The 22,705-nt window shown below is 32.9% G+C and overlaps 1 protein-coding gene across 5 annotated transcripts in view; it reads left to right on the forward strand.

Moving 5' to 3' along the window:
* LOC117170224 (serine/threonine-protein kinase ppk30) overlaps positions 1–22,705 on the forward strand; it is a 543,229-nt gene that overhangs the window by 435,186 nt on the left and 85,338 nt on the right. For 3 of the 5 annotated variants that reach the window (XM_033356844.1, XM_033356843.1, XM_033356842.1), the window contains one exon: positions 2,857–6,052. The exons of the other annotated variants lie outside the window; for them this stretch is intronic. In XM_033356844.1, coding sequence (XP_033212735.1) covers positions 2,857–5,975 — 3,119 coding nt within the window. In that variant the 3' untranslated portion in view covers positions 5,976–6,052. The remainder of the gene's footprint in view (positions 1–2,856; positions 6,053–22,705) is intronic. 5 annotated transcript variants of the gene reach the window in all.

Here is a 22,705-nt window from a genome sequence, read left to right on the forward strand (position 1 = left end):
AAATTTTTGTAAAAAAAAAATCAAAACATGGTTTTCGATGTATTTTTTCCCGTAGAATTCGATTCTGAAGTCAAAAAAATAAACATTTTCTTTATTTTTTTTATTTAAAAAAAAACCGTAAAAATGAGGTTTTTCGATCAAAACCCCATAAAAAGTAACTGGACCCTACTTTTTTATTGCAAATTCGGATTCAACGTCGAAAAATACATAAGAATATATAGGTCTGGTCAATTGCACAGACACTTTTGTTTTTTTGTGGGCCTGTGTAATAAACAGATTCCTTCGCTAAATTCCTGCACAGGAACCATCAAGATTACCTGTACAGGTTCATATGCAGGTTCGTGTACAGGATCATGTGTAGGATTTTTTGAGGTTGTTGTACAGGAATTTTCAGCTGGGTAGTCCTGAAAAAAGGGTTCAAGTCATCAGAAGGTTCTCCTTTTCATATTTATGTAGCATTTGCATATATATTCTCGTTTTAATAATACAGTGAAACTTCTACATTGCGAACCGCCGTTAATTCGCATTTTCCATAATTTGAAGTTTTTTGTTGGTCCCTGCCAAAACTCCTATTCCTTCAATGTTAAAAATGTTCTATAATGCGAATTTCGATAATTCGAAGTTTTCGTTAATTCAAATAAAATTTGACGTTCCGAGAGAGTTTATAGTTTCGATAATTCGAAGTAAAAGAGTATACCTGAGTTCTGGCCGCTTCAAGCATAATACGGAAACAATGAGCAGATGCAGAGAGTTTCTCATTGTTCTGAGAAAATCGATTGAGTACAATAGCTTGTCAAGTAATTTCTCGATTTTTTCTGCTTATTCTATTGATCATCTTTGGAGGATTTTTGGAAGATGCGGAAAATGTGTACCCCGTCTCCTAAGATGGTTATAGACAATAAAAATTGACAGAATTATAGTCCTAGTGGATCTACATTAATTCACCAAATAATAGGTTCATGATCAACCGTTTGCCAATGTACAGGGGTATGAAATTTTCTCATTTTCACGCGTTTCTTCACCTTTACGTTAGTGTAACTTCTTTTAGGATGATCCGATTCGACTGTTTTTACATTGTTTTGGAATTTCCCGTTCATGTACTTTAAGAATATTATAACGATATATTTCCCTAATTATGATTTTTTGTTTAAAAATCTAAATTGAAATAGATTTTTTGAAAAAAGGGCATTGAAAAAAATGTCTATTTCTAAAATTAGCTTTTTATACTCTTTTAGGTCATGTAAAATGAAAAGTGGGTCGGCAATGTTTTCTTGGTCAAACTTACATTTTTACGCTCATTATGAATGAAATAAAGAATGTGAGATGAAATATATAACGTAATTTATATATTCCTGCACAGATATTCATCTAAAAAGAGCTCAATATAATTTCCAGGCACATTAGTGCTGACAGTATTCATGCCCGAGCGTTGTGAAAGTTTAATGTGGTACTTCTGAGCGTAAAAATCTAAATTTTACCGAGAAAACATTTCCAGTACACTTTTTTTTCCAACAAATCTATTCCAATTTTGATTTGAAAAATAAATCAATAATAATATATCGTTTTGATAATCTTAAAGTACATGGAAATATTTCTTGAAAACACTAAAAAAAGTCCAATCGGATCATTCTATAAGAAGTTATACTAACGTGAAGGTGAAGAAAGACGTGAAAAAGTGAAAACTTCAGGCTCCTGTATATTGGCAACTTGTACAATATCAAGACAAAGAATTATAAAACGTTAAATTCAAGTGAAAAAATAAAAATGAATCGTTTATTTTATGATTTTTATTAATTATTATTCATAATTATTATTATAAAGTTAAATTATTACTATTTTTTATTTATTTAGATACAGCCTGAAAACTAAATTATTCGATAATTCGAATTTTCGATAATTAGAATTTTTCCCATGCCCCGTGCCACTTAGAATTATGGAAGTTTCACTATGTATATAAAATTCATACTGTGTTCACTATTAAGCACATCCCACTCGTCTTATGTCGCAATTGACAATTTTTATAATCGTTAAAGAACGATTTTGGATCATTTAAGTATAATAAGTGTTTAATAGCAACTGTGATATCAAAGTGATGTATCCGTTCTATCACTCTGTAGTATATCAGTTACATTGCAGAATTTCAAAACCGTTAAATATCCTTACAGTAACAGCATTATAGAACAGTCTGACCTTTATGTTCTATTTCTGTAACATGCGCCTAATCCAAGTGATGTAGCAATTCTATCAGTCTGTGATATACCAGTTACATTACAGAATTTTAGAACTGCGACGTATCCTCACAGTAATAGCGTTAAAGAACAGTGTGACCTTTATGTTACACATCTAGTTACTAGACTTTCTAGTAATGTAACAGTCATATAATTCTGTGATATATCAGTTACATTACAGACTCCCAGAACTTTTACTTATCCTTTGAGTAAGACTGTAATAGAAAACTGTGACTTTTGTGATCTATAATCGTTATGCTGTATGATTGTAACAATGTGATGTGTAAATGTGACCTTTTTAATACGTAACATTTAAAGGACGTGTCAGCTGGGAACATGTTTAAATAAAATCGGCCTCGCAATTAGAGTTTTAGATCATTAGTTTAAGCATATCATATTCTTAAAGCAATATTTTATTCAGCTTTAAAAAAAAATAATTATAAAGTATCAAATTAATTCCATAGTTGTCAGCTTTAAACATAAATATATTTTTGATTCAAGTAATTTCACTAATATTATGATTCTTTGGATTGAGGAAAATCTGTCCCTTATACTCAGAAAATAGTGGTATTTTTTGTGTGTAGGTTTATAACTTATTTTCGAGATAACTGTTTCCCACTGTTTTTAGGAAACATTCATCACAATGGCATTATAAGAGAGGAAGCGCATTTTGGAAAAGATTCTACCGAACCTTTGAAGCACAGTTTTACACCAAGTTTGACTTGCCGCTTAAATAACAAATACGTTGAGGAGACCAAGATCTATTTATCTGGTTCGTCATCTATTCTACGTGATTTGAATACATCGTCTGTGAAATTCGAACGTGAGAAAAGGAATCTCAGAAGAAGCAGTAGTTTATTGACGCCAAGAGATGGTTCGTTTGGGTCTTCTCTTACTCCGTTTAGAAATATTAACAATCTCATAAACGTTGATCCTAAAGAAATTCTATTTCCTCCAAAGTGGCTAAAAATAGTAAAAGAAACTGTTCATAATTATAATGCTAAAAAAACTCAAGAAATTCCGGTTATGAATTCTTGGAATAATGATGCAGAAGCTAAATTATTATCTGAACGGTCTTCACTTGCAGATTATGATTCAAGAACGAATTTGCAAGAGTCTGCATCTAGTCGTTCGATACTTTCCTACGAATCTTCACCAACTAACTCGTTTTCAAATTTGATAGATCATGGTTTATATTATAAATCACAAACTTCTAAAAATTTCGGGATAAGATTACTAATGGCGGAAAGCTTAATTAAAGCCTCAAAATTGAAGAATATCGGTCATTTAAATTTTGAGCCAAATTTAAATCTGAAACACGATAATGAAAAAACAGAGGAAAACCAATATTTTGATGTTATTTCTGGCCCGAAGAATTTCAGGATCGCTGAACGAAGTAGTAGCATTTTTAGCCTGCGACTAAAATCGAGTTCTTTAAATAGAGAATATGTGTCTGATAAAAATAGAACATCATTTACTGGTTCACAGAACACCTTAAGTGTAATCATTCCACTATCGGGAAGGTCCGATCGAAGTAAATTTAATAGATTTGGCTGTTACCAAGAACATCTTAAAAATGAACTTAAAGAAGAAAAAGGACAACGTCGCATTTCCAGATTTTTGAGACCAGACTTTTTCGATACACCAAGGGAAGAGAGCCAATATTTTAAAGAGAAGGAGACTCAAAAAGCATTACAGAATGAACGAAAAAAGTCGATATTAATAAAGAGAAGAGAGCATAAGGCATTTAAGAAAAGTGAAAACATGCCATCCCTGAAAAATGAATTAAATTCGATTATAAAAGAGGAATGGGGATCTTTATCAGATGATGAAGCTACTAATTTCGAACCGGAATTGCAGGAAAGCAACTTGCGTGGAACTAGTGATGGCCAAATAGAAGAAATCACGCGTTCTACGGAAGGCATTTTAACTCTTCCTAGAACATCAGATGAAGCTGATACGCGATTCCGAAGTAAAATACCAATGAAGTTAAAAAAATGTGAATCAAACAACGTTAAGCTATTTGCAAAAAGCAAAAAGTCGACTAAAAAAAACGTAGATGATCTAGGACAGTCTTTGCTACAGATATTAAAAAAGAAGGAGAATCAATCAAATCTATTGCAAAGATCCAGAATGGAAGTAAAAAAGTCTTTAGAAAACTGTTCCAAATTTGTTAAAATGTATGGTCTTGAGAAAACGAAAACTATAAAACAAAAAAAAACAGATGAAATTCTTAAAAGTAATAAAGCAGAAAAGTTAACAGATAAAATTAAAATTACAGAAAAAACTATAACGAAAAATATCGATCTACTTGAAAAAACAGCTTCAAAAACTCCACCTGAAAAGAAGCCTTTACTTAGAATATCAGAAAAGATTGATTATACATTAGAAGCAAGAAGTAATAGGTATGTTAAAAAGGTATGTGTTCTACCATTGTTATCGAAAACTAATTTAGCAACAAAAAAGTGTTCTGATAAAGTGGGGGGAAAATTGCCGAAACAAACAAAAATGCACGAAATTAAAGAAAAAGAGAATGATGAAAGTACTAAAAATAAAAAAATTGCGTGTGTGGTAAAGAAAGCTGAGAACATATCAATAGATAAATTTGTTCAATTATCCGAGAAGGCAAAACAATCTTTAGAAACTGAACACAAAGATGTTAATGACATGTTAGTGGAAACCAGCGCACTAATGTTTAAAAATATAGAATGCAATAATATTGAAAATAAAAGTACACAATTAGGTTCTTCGCTGCGGAAATCGGAAGAAAAGTTCAATAACACTACAATACCAAGAAATATTTGTTCCTACCTTAAGCCCACAAATTCAAAAGAGACTAGTGTCCTCAACTTTGAAAATGCTGAACTAATACCTACTAATGATGGCATACAAGTAGTTGTCAAGAGTAACAGTACACAGTCCTTAAAAACTTTTAAAGAATCTGAAGAATACGAGATATGTGATAATTTAGTAATAAATGATTTGAAGAAATTTTATGAAATGAATTCTGAGAAGCGAATATACTCTTTGATTAATGTATTGGGTGCATGTTCTAATCAAACTCTTTTCTTAGATGAAGCTGCAGAACAAAGTTCTTCTCCATTGCCTGAAAGTTCCTCAATTTTGTTAGATCAACCAAAGCAAGAGTCTATAACTGATAGAATCAGAAGGAAAAGCTTTTATTCTAGATTTAACGATCGAAAGCGAAAAACACCTCGAACTGCATTGTCATCAAGGACGGCTTATTTGTCAAGCATGACATTACCAAGAAACTTCAGTTTTACTAGTTCCAAAAATAAAGATCTAATTAAAACAGATAACTACGTAGAAGATAATATACTGCCTAATAAAAGACGATATAGCTTGTATAATAATACCTTGTCTAGCAAAAACTTTTCTGCAGGACGAAACAGGAATTTTACTTGCTCTGTTACTACTATACCCTCATCTGACTCAATCCACAATCATATCAGATGTAAGTCCATTGGTACGTCAAATAATCAGAAAAAGTATCAAAGCTTAGATTTTGGACTAAATAAAGAAGTTTCAGTTGACGGATGCAATATAATGACTTATCGGATAGATAGAAGTACCGAATTATACATGATAGAACGTAATGCTAAAATACTAGTATCCAATAGTTTTGAGTATTGGGCATCACCTTCTATTTCTGAAAAAAATATCGGCCGTCGATGTTGCAGCTGCAATTTAAAAACTGGAAGTAGCGTCGATTTTTTTCAGTCATAAGAAGAGGATCATCAAATACATCCCTGTTTGGCTGATTCAACTACATATAGCGATGGAAATTCTGAAAAATAATCAAGGTAAGTTTAATGTATAACTTGCCCTTACAGCAGCAAGATATTTCAAAATATTCTTAATCATCTTAATATCATCAATGGATTATCTGTAAAGCTACTTCATGCAGAGAAGTACAAGATTTCTGGTTAACATGCCAAAGGAGAAATCCAAACATTTAAAGAATAAAAATAGACATGTATTGCACAAATTTATGTGTTCTACTTACTATCGGTTTCATAAATTTGGACCCATAACAAATAATTGAATATCTCACGAAACAAATCGTCTAAAAAAGGAAAAATATATGTTTTTTTAAGATATGCAGTCATTCCTCATTGAATTACACATATGGCCAAATTTTCGATTTAAATTTTCAATGAAGTTGAAGAACGTGTTTGAAAGAACCTTGTCTAACTTCGGCGTCTTTCGTGCTTCATATCTTTTCAAGCAATCGAAAGTTTACCTTAAACATTTATTCATGCGTGAATGTTTGAAAAATGTAAAAATATTTATAATTTCAGTGTCTATAATAAATTATAGCAAAGGATGCTAATCCAGCTTGTAAACAAGCTGAAAGGCTCTACTTACAGGAAAGGTCCCCAATCCAAACTCAACGATTTTGATGATTCAAATATATGTTGTAGAATATAAAAAAAAAATAAGAGGCACCTATTTTTGTTATCGGCTAATATTAAAATTCAAGGCGTGAAAACCACCCCTAAAGTTAACCCCCAGAAAGCGTTTTTGCTAAATATCTCTGTTTAAAATGAATATTTCTCAATGAAACAAAATAGAGGTTATTTCTTATGAAAATATGAAGTAACCCATGATGTTTTGAACAGTAAGGGTGGCATTCCATATTTTTTAGGGGTTGAAAACATATTTTTTTAGCATAATTTCACAACAAAAAAGTTTGAAACGACTAACAAAATTGGAAAAAATGTTTCAACATTATTAATGATCAAATATAGTTGACGTCTTTCGTTATTTTCATAAATATTACCCATAAGGGGGGGGGGCACCGCTAACACAAAATAGCAATACGTATGTACTTTAATTCGTAAAACTTCGTAGAAAGTTTGTATATAGGAAATATCGAGGTGGCTCATTGCAAATCTGCTATCGTATTTTGAAAATTAAAAATTGCAGATCCGATATGGTGGAGATAAATGTTGAAAACAAACAAAATTTTTATGAAATTTGTATGCTGACGCTTTTGAGTTCGCTGATTACAAAAGTTGCCCAAGAAAAAATAATCTGTATATAAATGATGTCTCTGTATAATTATTATTTCCATAGAGATTAATATTAGAATGTTATTAAAATTCCTTTGTTACAAATTTATTTTTGTTGTTATTGTTACTGGTAAAAATATATTAAAAAATTATGAATTGATCTTTTTTGAAATTAGAAAACAAGTTATCATTGAAATCAAATTTTATACGCGTTCATTAGCGTAACGAATGTTATCATGAATTAAATGATAATTCTACAGATAAAGGCTTTTCACTTTTATTTTTGACAATATATGCGACTCGCAATCAGCAGTTTACTTTTACAAGTGGATTAAATTTATCGTGTGTTTGTCTTTGTTGCCTGTGTTGTTTTTATTTTAGTAAGTGTTGTGGATACGGTATTTACGATATCGTGAAGTATAAATAGTAAGCCTGTATCAGTTGTATCGTATAGTCGTAAAGAACTTTCTTCGGTGATTTTGCATTGATTTTATATGATACAATTTCAAATTGGATACAAGTTTTCTTAAATTCGTAAAGTCGCTAAAAAATAATTTGCTTTTAGCAGTGTTTTCTTTAAATACGTGAGTATTTTATTCACTTCAATACAAAAGTTGTAGATCTCAAAAAAATAAAAGTTTATATACGGAAAATTTTTCTGTGAAATATTAAATAAGCATTACAACCAGAAAACGTTTACGTAGAATCATCCAAATAAGTAAGTAAGGAATCTTCTATATTGTAATATTGTAGATCAGTTATTTAATAAATCGTTTCATTGTAGATCACTTTAAAATTTGGTTAGAAATTTGGTTTCTTTTTAAAAAATCAAAAAAACAGCAAAATCAACTTTTAAATGGTTGAAATTCGGATTCTACGTTAAAATTTGCATTAGAAACTCATGGAGTAATACCTTTTCATGCATCGTTAAATACTCAAAATAATAAAATACTTGTAATTTACATGGGCTTAAGGCGGCTTTAAGGGCATCTTCTTTTAATAGTTGTTAATAAGCGTTCCTTCGATAACTTTACGAATTTTTTCGGGATACTAGCGCTACGCAGTAGAAACCTCAGACAACAATGCTGAGAGGCATGTGAGAGCAGTCAAGTAGTGTCCTTGAGATTACGTGACGAGGTGTCAGGACTAAAGGTGAATGATTTGTTTAAATTCTCATTTTTCATATTATTGTTATCAGAGAAGATATTGAATTTGCGTGAAATTAGAGATATAAATGATTAAATATATTTATTTACATTTATTTGCCAATTCAAAATTTTATTTTTAAACTTCGCGTGCAACATTCTACTTGAGCTATTATGGATGCGCTTGAAGTCACTTTCAGCAGAAGTTAATGACATTTAAAAATTTTTTTAACGATAACAATCAGAATCGCTAACAATAAGAAATTTCAGATTATTATAATATTAAAATATTATTTTAAAAAATACAGTATTACTTACATTTACAATAAAGAAATGTAAATAACATTTTTATATTAATTTTTGCAAAAATTATAAAACTGCTTTATGACACAGAATTGTCCTGTTTAGAAATTTAGGGGTATGGAGTTGTTTGATTCAAAAGCGCAGGTTTTTAGTATATCTGTTGTTAAGGGGGTTTGGGTTTCGGAGTTGAAAAGCTACTGACTTGAAAAGCTAATGAATTTTTATATTTATTTTCGTGTAATTTATTTTTCATACAATATTTTTATGAAATTATGTACGATTATATATAATTATACATGTTCATATATAATTATATACGAGTATAGATTATCTTTTCTCTGGCAACTTTTGTAATCAGCGAGTTCAAAAGCTCCTTAGGGGTAATATTTATGGAAATAATGAATATCATCCACTATACTTAATCATTAATAATGTTTAAATATTTTTCTAAATTTTTTAGTCGTTTCATACTTTTTCGATCTAAAATTATGCTAAAAAAATATGTTTTCAACCCCTAAAAAATACGGGTAGCCACCCTAACTGTTCAAACCAGCATAAGTCACTTCATCGTTTTATAAGAAAGAACCTGTATTTTCTTTCATTAAGAAATATTCATTTTGGGCAGAGATATTTAGAAAAATTGCTTTTTGGGGTTTTTTATATTCTACAACATATATTTAAATTATCAAAACCGGCGAGTTCAGGTTAGACACCTTTCCTATTAGACTTGAAGCTTCCCAAAAACACAAACAAATTTTAGTGCTGGTTTTGAAAAACATTTAATTTTATGAATAAAACTCTGTTACATATTACTTTCATCTCTTTTTTTGGTACTTGACTTTGATGTCCTGCTTGATCCTTTGTCTCATAAAGTGTACCAGATGTCTATGATGAATATGGTTCTAACTATGGTGTCCTTTTCTTTCAACGTTCGTAAATCAGGTGTTAATTTCTGCGCGTCTTTGACAATATGGGATGGCTTATCTTTAAACGTATCTGACATAATAGTAGTAAAAGAGCGTAGGATAAAAAAAGAAGAAAAAAACAGTGTGTGATAGTGTCTTCTTGATGAAATTAATTATTTGGAAAAACCTTTAATTGAATTTATTGTAAAATTTTAAGCGTAAGTAGATTTTTTCATCTTGATTGCAAGCTGAGTTAGCATCATTTGATTTTATTCACTGCAGACACAAAAGTTCCAAAAATGTTTAAAATTTTTAAAAATTCACGTAGAAATAAAAGTTCGAAGTACTTAATTTTTTGCAAAAGACTGCATGTATTTTTTGACGAAATACGATGCACGAAAGTTAAACAAATTAAAAAGGTGATCCTAACCACGTTTTTTAATATTTATTGTAAATTTCTATCGCAACATATACTATTCCACGGCATCTTGTAATCACGGGGGAATTTCTGTGGCAGGAATTTCATTTACGCTTCGCCCATGATCCATGGATTACGGTATAGCGGATTCTCCGTCCTAGTTGAGAAAATTTTGTCAGCGCCACGAAATTTCAGGTATTTTTTCTTCCTTACTTTAAGTTTGAACTCATTCTCACCAAAAATAAAATGAAGGCCAAATTAAAATAATGAGTCTACGTTTTGATATTTTAATCCACCGTATGAATATTTAATCTTTTTTCACTTCAGCTTCAGAAGAAAATTTCAAAAGTATCGAAAGAACAAGTAATGGACCAAATAAAATTGTTTACAAGCTAGTGCAAAAATGGATAAAACCATGTAATTTGTAGATGAAACTACGATATTACTCCTCCCTCCTTAGCGGATGCATGAGGAAACTTCACTCAATGAGCGAGGCTGCGTTCAGCTACTGAATGACTGTATCGCGAGTGGTATATTCTAAGGCAGCGTTTTAAAAACTAGTCCGGGCCGAGCAGCTAGGCAGGCTCTGAGGCAGGCTCACTGCTGCGAGGAGGGGGATACTTTCCTCGACTTTCGTATACCTACAACGAATAACCCTTTCATTGTTATGAAATTACAATATCTAAAATTATAAAGACTTAGCTCCATTCAATCGTAATTAGCTGAATGAATTTCGGCATATAATTACTAGAGAATGAATACAAAGTTCTTGAAAGTCGCGTAATATCCAGACTAATAAATGAAATATTTACAAATCTTGTGAATGTAACAAAAGTGCGATAACTTTTGAAGTTATTATCCGATTTTCTTTTACCTTTTTTTAATGTTCATGTCATAAACCAACAAATCTAACATAATTTATTACAATTTTATTGATTAATATTTAACTAAATTTTCATTTTTCTCAACTGTTTCTATTTCTCTAACAAGGTGAGCGAAACAAGCAACCGAGCACGAATGACCAGCGTCAAGTATCTCGATGCTACCTATAGGTATTGCACTGAATCAATTTGGAACCCTTAGAAAAATGGCGTCAAAGATGGCGGTCGCCATACAGCTAATGAACCCATAACAAAAAAATTCTGTATAAACTACTTTTAATTACGTTTTTTTATTTAAAGAAATTATGATTTCGTAACATTTGCATTTACAGCTTATAAACTATACACTTTATGAAGAAATGCTTTAATTAAATGCTGCTTGTGTATTACATTTTCGTCTTCATTAACTGCAATAGTTATGTCTAGTGACCTACTGGTCAACGGTAGTTGACCGAAGGTGAGGAAAAAATGACCAGATCATACTTACAAAAATTATTAAGACTTCTTCTAGGAGAATTTTTTTTCCCTCATATCTTTTTATTGTGAAATTAAATCCTTGATAAAACAGAATTTTGCGTTTTTGCGAGATTTCCATCGTATGCACTAGTTTGTTTATAGCTAAACATTGCTGAAGTGGTGGTCGTGGAATTGGAGGACAGGGCCCACAAGTTGAGGGTAATGCGAAATAAGAGTAGGATCAATGATAGGGAAGATTGGATCGACCACGATTTCGTATTGTTTTGGAACGTACCAGGGGTAAAAAAATATGAGGATTTATAGAGGTATATCCAGGAATTTGACATTTTCGGATTGGCAAAGACGTAGATAGATAGAAAAGAGTGGAAGGGAATATAGTTAAGGTTACCGGGGGGGGGGGTATATGTGGAGTATCCAGGAGGTGGTCAGAGTAAAGAAGAAAGGAAGGGCTAGGGGGAGAATTATAACAGAGGTTAGAGATAAACAGGAGAAAGGAGTTAATGACGGTTGAGAGACAAATGGGGTTCAAATGAGGGCAGTGAAGATAAGAGGAGTAATGTGTAAGTTTTTGATAGTATACAATAGAGTCGGAATTGGAAGTGAGGGTAGAATCAGACCATCAGAAATTAATTTTGTGGATAAAAGAAGAGGGTCGCGGAAGGCAAGGTGGGAAAGAGGGGTCGTTAGGGAAAAAGGTGACCTAGATGAGTAAGAGGACAAAGAAAGATCAGGAGCAGTTGGGAATGGTAAGATTTGAAAGGGAATCGGTAGAAGAGATATGAGAGGATCTGAAAGAGAAAGTGAATGGGTGTTTGCAAAAGAAGATATTTAGAAGAAGGTGATTAGAAAAACAGGGGAGGTAGATGAAGAGGAACTGAATGCCGAGGAGATAGAGGAGCAGATAAGGAAGTTGAAAACGTTTAAGACAGCAGGGCTGGACGGGGTAGAGAACGAAGCGTGGCTGTTTAGCGCACAAGATGTAAAGGAGAGGCTAAACTGGATGGTGAGAAAAGTATGGAGGGGTGGTATTCTCAAAAGGATGGAAGGAGGGGTTGATCTGCCACTGTACGAATAAGAAAATAGGGAGAGATAGGACAATTATAGAGGAATTACGATAATGAATATGGCGTGCAAAGTATACGCGATGTTATTGGCGGATAGGCTGCAGAAATATGTCAAGGGGTAGGAATATTGCCGGGAGTGCAGGCGATCTTTAGGGAGGAAAGGAGCACTTTCGACAATATTTACGTCTTGCAGCATGTGGTGGATAGAGAATTAGCTGAGAAGGGTTTAAAGTGTGCAAGTTCTTTGTAGATCTAAAAGACGTGTTCCCTTCGGTTAATGGGAGAAGCTTGTGGTAGGCGATAAAGGAGAGGGGAGTGGAGAGAGACCTGATAGAGAGGGATTGGTGGTATATGAGGAGACGAGAGATAGGGTGAGAGGAGGGGTGGGAATTTCAGAGGGTTTTTAGATGGGTAGGGAATCAAGGCAAGGGTTTTCGCTTAGCCTTATCCTTTTTGCGATTTTAGTCTGGGCTATAAAGATAAGATGGCGGCCGGAATAGTAGAAGGAGTTAGGGTAGCAGGGGTTAGGATATAGTCACTTGCTTATGCAGATGAAATAGTGCTGCTAGCAAAGAGCGATGAGGCTTTAAAGGAGATAATGACAAGTTTAAGAAGATATCTGGATAATAATAGCTTAGAGTTGAATGTGGAAAAGTCCAAGGTTATGGTATTCAGGAAAAAAGGTGGAAGGGATAAGAAGGGTGAGTGGTAGTGGAAATAAAACGCGGTAAAGGAGGTGAAAGAGCATTTGTACTTGGGCTTTGTGTTTCGGCAGAATAGGCGAGTGGATGGTCATATAAAAGAGAGCGAAAGGTTGTACAGTAGCATCCTAAAACAACGCAGTGTTTTTTTATGACAAGAAAACGACCAATTATTTTTTAACAGAAAAGTACCCATGTAATAAAAAGGAAAATCCATTTTTAACTTCAATCACATGCTGAACTAACGAAATTATATTAAATTATAGCATTTTTTCCAATAAATAGAAATATGTCATTTTCAAACTTAACTTTTATTTACGATGTGAAAAAATTGCAAATGATACCTGAAGTTATATCTTGAAGGGAATAAGCTACCCTAAAGGGAATATGTTCTAAGCAGGGTTGAAAACCATCTATCCTTAGGGAAAACAATACATGAAAGTGCCACGTAAGTCTAGTTTGTGCAAAAAAAATGTTAAATAAACGATGAAATATCCACGTATTTTGAATAATTTACGTCGATATCTAGTGAAGTTCAAGTGCTTTCCAAGGAAAAAGAACGAGCTTCCGCGATAATTTGGATAAAATGTTTGACATACCTCACGATGACGCTCTTGCATGGATGAAGGGTATGTGATACTTCGTCGTGTGGTCAATTGGATACAGTTCCTCCGGCTTTTTTCCACAAAAATTTTTAAAAACTGAATTCGGAGATGCTATAAAATATCATAACGGACGTCCCCAGAATCTTTTTTGCGGGACACGAACAAAAAAATTTTATTGTTCCAAATAAAAATATTATGCATGTGCATTTTTTAAGTTACGTAGTTTTTCAGCTCAGTCATTCCGATAATGTGGAAATTATTTATGAAATAAACTTTTTTGATTGCCTACAAACAATGTTCGTTCCGGAAAATAATTAATATGTTTATTTGTAAGTCTAAATTTTTGCGCCAAAAATATTGTGTAGTTTGTGAGTAAAGCTCGGGAGAATTGTAACACACATAAACTCGAAATATACCCACACCTTTTTAGCAAAATCAATTTTTTTTAAATTAACCCACAAAAAAAGTGTGCACGGATATCCGTTAGCATGTTCACTATAATTCCCCAGATTTTGAAGACAAAATATTTAGTAATCTAGGAAAAAAGCCGGGAAAATCTAACACTGATAAAATCGATACATATTCCTAAACGCCATGCAAATTAATCAATTTTAAGACAAAATATTTATTATTCTAGAATAACAGCCAGGGGAACCTAAAACTGTTCAATTCGATAATTTTCTAAGTATCACATACCCTTAAGGTGGAAAAAAAATTCATCACTTTCTTCAGTGTCATTTGGAAACTACAGAGATAATGAAAAAATATATGTCGATAAAGAAAATGATGATTTCAATAGAAAGGTTAGTAATTATCAGCTTAAATATTAAAAAACATGACTTCTTCAATGGTTTTGGGAAAAAGAAATTACTTTTTCCTTAGGACCCTGACTGGGAATCGAAAACACAAAAGAAACTTCGAAAGATAGAGGTATCACTCCAACTCTTTGTCAAACTGTAGACAGAGCTCAATTGTCTGTACAGCAAATAGCTTAGGACACAACATAAGTAATTAAAAATATAGTTTAATATATAATATATTTTTAAGAAATGAAAATTTTTAATTAGAGCAGAGATTACAATTTCACTGGGGTGGAAAACGTGTTTTATCACTGACTTGGGGGAAAAAGTGGAATGATTGCCTGTTTTAGTATCTAGTGCTGGTGACTTTCCAATAATGGGTGTGCGACAGATGGAATCTGCTACCGGACTTGTTGAAACTTCTGCTGTGGCAGAGCTTGTTGAATCATGGGACATTGTTGAACGTATAGTAGGATTATGCTTCGATATATGCAGTGTTAACACTAGTAGAGTTCAGGGGACGTGCGTAGGTTTGGCACAGTGATTTGAAAAAGATTTGCTATACGTTGCTGGCAGACATCATATCCCTGAAATAATGCTCAAAAGTGTATGCAAATAATGCCTTGGCTTAACATCTGGACCAGGGACTCCATTATTTAAAAAGTTTAGTGCAGCGTGAGAACCTTTCGATAAGGTAAGATTCGAAATTGATATAAAAAACAAGCGAATGCTTTCGAAACTGCGATTGGAAAAAGACGACCTAATTAAATTTGTAAATTAGCAGTTAAAGGAAAAATATCAACCCCGTGATGACTATCATGAATTACTCGATCTCGACATTATTTTTTAGGAGATGTTCCAGTTCGGGGTATTTATTTTATGGTTCCAGGACCAATGCACTAAGTGTGGTAAATGTCAATTGTCATTTACTGCCTGAAAATTGGGATGTTTCGAAATCAATATACGTTAAAATCTACAGGAACCCAAGCCATTAGGGAATTGCATTCTTGGGATCAAAATTCACATCCGATGTTGGTTTGAGGCTTCTTTGCCAGTTGCTGCTGTATACAGTGACTTACATTTAATTACAAAATTGGTGAGTTAGAAGTCCATCAATGCCAAAATATCAAAAGTCGCTTGTGAAAAGTTTCAAGGACACTTGTGGTATCTTTTAGAACAACTTGCGGCCATGTAATTCTTTGATTCTAGAATTTTACTCGAACAGAAAAGGGCAATGGTGCATGCGATGAAAACGCGAAAAGTTTCAGACAAACTCGCAAAACATCTTTCAGGTAAAAATCTGATTAATTTTGCGAAGAATGATATTAGAGATTTTGTTACTGCAAAAGCACTTAGATTTTTCGATATACTGCAATTGAATTCGTCATTCTTAAGCACAAATCCTGATCTCTGAACTGTTAACAAACACTACATTGCGGCTTTCTCCGTCGTTAGTACACTAAGAGTTGACAACAGCGCTGCCGAAAGATCCATGGCTTTAATTCAACGTTTCAACCGGTTTCTAAATAGAAATGAAAATCAACTGCAGGCACTTTATACGGGAATCCAAGACATATTCAATAAAACAACTGAATCAGAGAAAAATCTAACAAACCTCACTTCTCACCTGCAAGCTGGATATTTTCTGTGAAACTGATGTTTTTTATAAGAATTAAGAAATTGTTTAATTTCATAAATAAATTGTGAACTTCGTAGTTATGTATTTATAACACCGCCACACAACAACAAAAGTGGTCTGCCCGGCGAACTACATCAGAATATCTATATGTTTTTCGGGTCGCTGAATTCGAATACGGTGCCCAAATAAACTCAGTTAGCTCACATTTTTCGAAAAACGCAAAAATATACGTGAAATTGACGAAAACAGCGATTTTTTGTGGATATTCTTGCAAAAAAATTTTTCATGCCCCGTGGTCTTAATCTGCATACGTATATGTTTTGGGGGTCGCTTAATCCGAATCCGAGGTCTATATAACCCAGTTGGCTCATATTCTTTAGAAAACCACAAAATAGACGTTTTTGTCATGTTTACGTATATTTGCGTTTTTCGAAAAGATATGAGCCAACTGGGTTATTTGGACCCCGCAATCAGATTCAGGGACCCTAAGATTATACAGATATGCTGATTAAGACCAGCGGACATAAAAAAATGATGTTTGCAAAAATATGCAAGAAAAATCGCTGTTTTCGCCGATTTCACGTATTTTTTCATTTTTCGAAAAATATATGCCATTTGGGTTATTTTGATCTCAGATTCGGATTCAGCGACTCCAAAAACATATAGATATGCTGGTATAGATCGCCGGGCAGACCACTTTTTTTGTATGCCAGTGTAATTAATGGAAAGAATTATATTGGTATGATAAATATAATATTTTAATTTCTATGAAGATTCGTTTTTTACTATAAGGATTAGTATTTTTGGTCAAATTGGATTAACTTTTTTTTCTGAGCATATAGTATGGTTGCTGAGATATCATCGATCAAAGACAAAAAGTTCCTTTTCGATTTAAAGTTCGATATCTCAGTGAAAAATGGCCGTACCGAGGTTTAAAAAGGAAAATTGAAGCTGAATAATCAAGCTATCCGGTCCATACCATAGCTATCACATTTAATGAAACAATATGGTACAATCTGATGAAATATGATGCAATAGGAAATAATATCATACAATATGATGCAGTGTGATATGATATACAGTTTGTTCTGTCTTGTTATAGTATGATACACTATGAAGAATTCTTCTTATCTACTAATATATATTTTTCACTTTAATTTCTCTTAGGGCTAAGCTGAAATAAATAGACACGAGGGATCAAGAAAGTTGAATGCTTGATCACTTAACATATAAACTACTTGAACAAAGCGTAGACCTAATCATTATATCGATTATAATTACGGTAGAGAGTATAAGGTAGTGTACATTCGCACTTCTATTCGTTGAAAATTTTAAACTTTAGAAGTTAACATTAGACTTTAGTTTGTTCTTCAGTCCCTTTCGCACAATACTGCTATCAGTCTTTTAATACATGATGATGACTAATCCGTAATGCTGAAGTATATCGATCTAGCTAATTATTTAAGGCCGACGAGTGATTACTCAAGCGATCTAAAAGTACAATTATAACGCCTTAGCCAAATGCAAAAGAACATCAATTTTATTCTAAAGAGTTCGTGAATCTAGTCATCGAATTTAATATAAGTTGATATAATATCTCAGCTATCTGCCGAAAGCTTGTGAGCTCAGTCAACGAATTTTAATACAATTCTAATCAAGTGCTCTAGCTATTCACGCATGAGAAGAATATATTTCCTTTTGCGAAATACTCACGAATCCGACATATCATAATGCCAAAGTCACATATCAACAATTAAATATGCCATGATATTAAACTATCGTATAGCATATCAAAATCACATATTACATATAAAAAATTACATACGTCCTAATATCACGGATCCGTGACAAAAAGCCCAAACGAAAAAGCGCGCGCCCAATGAGAGTCGCGCTCCGTGAAAAAGGCCCGGGAATCAGAAAGCGTGTAGGGGCGTGCTCATACATACATCCTTCGCGATGAAGCGAGTCGCTATCTGATTTGCGGAACTTTTTCAGGCAGCGCGACTGTCATTGGACGGGCGCTTTGTCGTTTGGGCTTTTTGTCACAGATCCAATATCACATCAACATTAAAAATCGCATAAGAAAATAAATCACATAAGAAATGACATTCTGACCATAAGCTGAGAACCCTAAAAACTAACCCTGCATAGGAGCATAAGGGTGGGTAGACAAATAGACATGCACCTTGGCAGGGATAGAGGATTTGTGATCGGAATTACGCTTGAAGCAGCGTTCTAATTCCGATCGACTAGGTACAATGGATCCCAAACCAAAATCAACCCATTTCATTTATACTTACTTGTCTTTATGAAGTCACTTCACATTTAAGATGAAAAGTGGATCCAGATCCCTCGAGTAGGAAATTTTATCATAAAAATTTGGGATCCTTGAAAAGGGGCTGTTCACTGGTAGTCGCTTTACTGGATACAGAGTACACACCGCTTTCTCCGAAGGGAGTTGCTCGCCAATCGATCTGCTCTATATCGAATATATTCGCGTGATCGATTACATGTCATTACTAAGGTGCGACACGCGATCCTATATAGGGTCACTTATATAGGTCAGTATAGGAGCCACCTATAGGAAATTAAACAGCTTTCTGCATAGGATACTATATAGAATCCTATCAGTGACATACATAGGACAGATGATGAACCGGATGTGTTGCGCAGTAGTTTCCTATAGAAGATACAGCTGCGCAGTAGTTATATTTGAATATGCGATTGCCTTGTAGTAGGAATCTGTATAGGATCTTATATGGATCCTAACATAGGAAGAAGGAACCCATACCCTTCCCATAGAATCATTTTGGATTCTATAAAGGATCCTATGCAGGAATCTGTTTCATTTCCTATAGGTGGCAACGATACTGACCTATATAGGATCTCTATATAGGATCCTATATAGGTCACTTATAGGATCCTTACGTAAAATCCTATCCGGGACCTTTACATGCATCTACTTTTTCTAACCATGAAAACAGCTTAAAACTATAAAATACAAGAATATCAACCATTAATCCATATAACCTTATATCTTCATAGATCAATAACATTAATATTGATAAACTATAATCCTAAAAGCCATAACCTAAAAATTGATAACTTAAGAACTCATAAATCTCAAATTCCAATAAAAATCCTTACAGGTGAGTATTCAAAAGCCTGTAATCTGAAAAAGCTATCGACAAAACTTATACTCGAGACCTAATTCTTGTTTTGCAGAAAGTTCCAACCTAATATTTTATCTTATTTCTCATAAAATTTGGGCCTACAAAACTAAAATTCCTCAATATGGTCAAAATTTCCTGCGTCGTAATAACCTACGTTTAGCGATACACAGGAAAAACGACGTGGACGCAGCAGGCTTCTGTCTCGTAGTGCTTTTCTTTTGTATTGGTTTCACGTGTATCTCTTCAAAGACCAACAGTAGTCTGCCAACGTATGGCTGTCCCAAACACAATGATATCTCTTTTCAATATTTTTTAAATCCTGGTGGAACATTTTACCCTGCTCTTCAATAAAATCGCTTAAATTTACAGGAAACCCGGCAATAAGCGTTGAATTCATAAAAATTAAGAAATTGTATTCCTATGAATACGCGATTTTTCCTCTGTCTAAAAATCCCCCAGCGGGAAAAGAAAAAGTGTAAACCCTATTCCTCTCTCTTGACTTACTAAAATTTAACGAAAGCATTTATTTAACCTATTTTTCCTTATTAAATCTTTTTATAACTTATCAATTAGAAAAATATTTATATTTATTTATATTTTAATCATTTATTTAAACGCCTTTAAAAAATGCACCAAAGAAATCAATTAAAATGTGTCAGTTTAAATAATTTTAACTCCAGAGAGGCAGAGTTGAATTGGTTAGAATTAAAATTTCAGAACTTATATTCCGCATGAAGGAATTAAAACAACTTATCACACATATTTTGTAAACTAATTAGAAGGAATTAAATAAAATCAAAATATGACCACTTCTGAGGAATAAAAAATATCTCTGTGAGGTGTGTTACCGGAACAATTGGAAGGAATTCAAAATATTTAAAACACGTTCTCTTTGGGAGAATAGAAAACTGTGTGGCGGCTGCTATGGAAATAGAAGTGAATAAGTTTAGGGGGTATCTTATTCTTATGGTGGTTATTTAGACAGATGGAAAAATCGCGCATTCAAAATAATAGAATAATTTTCACTTTTGCGCTGAAATCTAAAAATATTAATTTTTCTCTATTTTATGCTCATTACTGGGAAGTAGTCAATGTGAGAATGAAGAAAGTCTAGCTTTAGATTTATTATACACCTCATATTTTAGAAATTTTGTACCATATTTTCAACTATAATCACGTAATTAGAATATTTCCTATTTCGTAGACATTTTTTCTTAACATCTCTAAAACTTTTCAAAGCTGCTTTCTACACCTTAGTCATTCTTTTTTGAAATTCATTGTCTTTTAAAAGTTCTCTAATGTGTGGTCCATCAAAAACACCTTTTATTTTCTCATCAGATAGTTTAGGAAACTTTTCAATTATGTACATGAAAGCTTTTCTCTCCGTAGTATTCATTTCTTTGGCAAATTGTTTTACAATTCCCAGCTTTATATGGAATGGTGCAAGGATTACTTTATCTGTTGGTATTAGACTGCTTTATGATATTTTCAGTTTGTTTCTAATTTGCGTATAAGTTTTTTCTTTTCTGTATTTTGGGTTTGTAGTCTATTGGAATTTGACATTGATGAGTTCTGAAGTTATCAATCTCGAGGTCATGGCTTTTAGGGTTATAGGCTATCGATCTCAAGGTCACAGAGCTATGAAGGTATGGATTTATATAGCGCAAGGGTTGATATTGTTGGGTTTTATAGTTTTTATACGTTTTTTGAGGTTACAAGAAACGCTGACTTGATGAGTCAAAACAGGTCTCAGATACGGTTTCAGCGACTCAAAAAACATATAATCCACTTGGTCAGGTTTAAGGAACACTTCACTCCTTTTTTTGTAGTCCTGTGTATTTTTTAATCCATAAGTGGAGTGTTCCCAAGTAATTTGCGGATTAGACTGGGTTATTTAAGCAATGATTATTTATTTTAACAGTTATTTCTCCCTGTAAGTCGTGAGGATTGCGAAGTTATTTTCTTCAGGATACTTAGTACTTAAAAAAAAATTTGCTTAACCATTTATTTCCAGTTAATCGCAAAAATATTATTTATTGTAATAGATAACACAAATAGCGAATGGTAAAATCATTATTTTTTATTGAAGATATTTATAAATTGCGTATTTGGTTCTGGATTTTTCGGTTGTAAGATACAATATTTTTTTTAATTTATTACAAACGTCATCTACATACAAATATTTTAAAGCACACAGGCCAATTTTCCAGTGAAATGGTTACATTGTAGATTATAATCTAGATTATACGCGGCGAAAATACATAGACAGCTGACACTGCGCGTTATTGCTACTGTTGTTGTTCCCCTTTTAATTATTTATTAAAACATAAACGTTTTATCGAAAAACTGGCTCGCCTTGCTCCGTGATATGATTATGTACATGAAGTATGCAAAAAATAGATGACGATATTGTACCGTATGGCATCAAAATTCAGAACCCAGTAAACATTTTGCTATCCGTAACAATAAAGCGACCCTTTCATTGTTATCAGATAATGGTCTGATACAAAAAATCTCATTATGAAATCATTGATTAATTTATTTTTTATGAGCCAAATCAATTTTTTTTATAATTTAAAAAAAGTGAATAAAAGATTCAGGAACATTGGTTAATTTGTGCAGTAATAATGGAAGTCTTTAGAGAGCAAATAACTTATGTGTATTTACAATGCACTTTTCTACCAATGTAACGCTAAAGGCGGCATTTTCTGAAAGTTCTCCAACGTGAATAATCATTAATCCATAAGTGGAGTATTTCTAACTGTTTTTTACCTTACTCTGACTTGTTTTAAAAAGTTATTATTGATTTTTTCAATTGTTTCCCCCTGCAAGTCGTCAGTTTTGCGAAGGATTACATTTTAAAGGATATTTAGTACTTTAAAAAAAATTAATTTGCTAAACGATTTTTGACACGTAAATCGTGAAAAAATATTATTTTCTGCAATTGATATTTAGCAATAGAGTACTCGGTTCTGAATTTAGAGGACGCACGATTAAATAGCTTTTGTATAATTTTTTGCATATTTTATTCACATAATCATATCTAGGAGAAAGCAGAGCCAGCTTTTCGATAAAATGTTCATATTTTGTTTCAGAATCAAAAACGGACGAACAGAAGCAGTAAGCGCAGTGTTAGCTGTCTATTCACTTACGCAGCATATAATCTAGATTTTATTCTATATTATAAACATTTTTTTGAAAAATCGACACTGTGTGTTTGAAGATATGAGTATATACTAGGCAGTCTGATAAGTCCCTGAAAAATGAAACACGGAGACGTTTTTTTGGCCAAAGTCGGTTTTATTTTTCAACATACTCTCCTTTTAGGTC

Source organism: Belonocnema kinseyi, chromosome 3 (genome assembly GCF_010883055.1).
Source record: "Belonocnema kinseyi isolate 2016_QV_RU_SX_M_011 chromosome 3, B_treatae_v1, whole genome shotgun sequence".
In the NCBI taxonomy this organism is placed as follows: Eukaryota; Metazoa; Arthropoda; class Insecta; order Hymenoptera; family Cynipidae; genus Belonocnema; species Belonocnema kinseyi.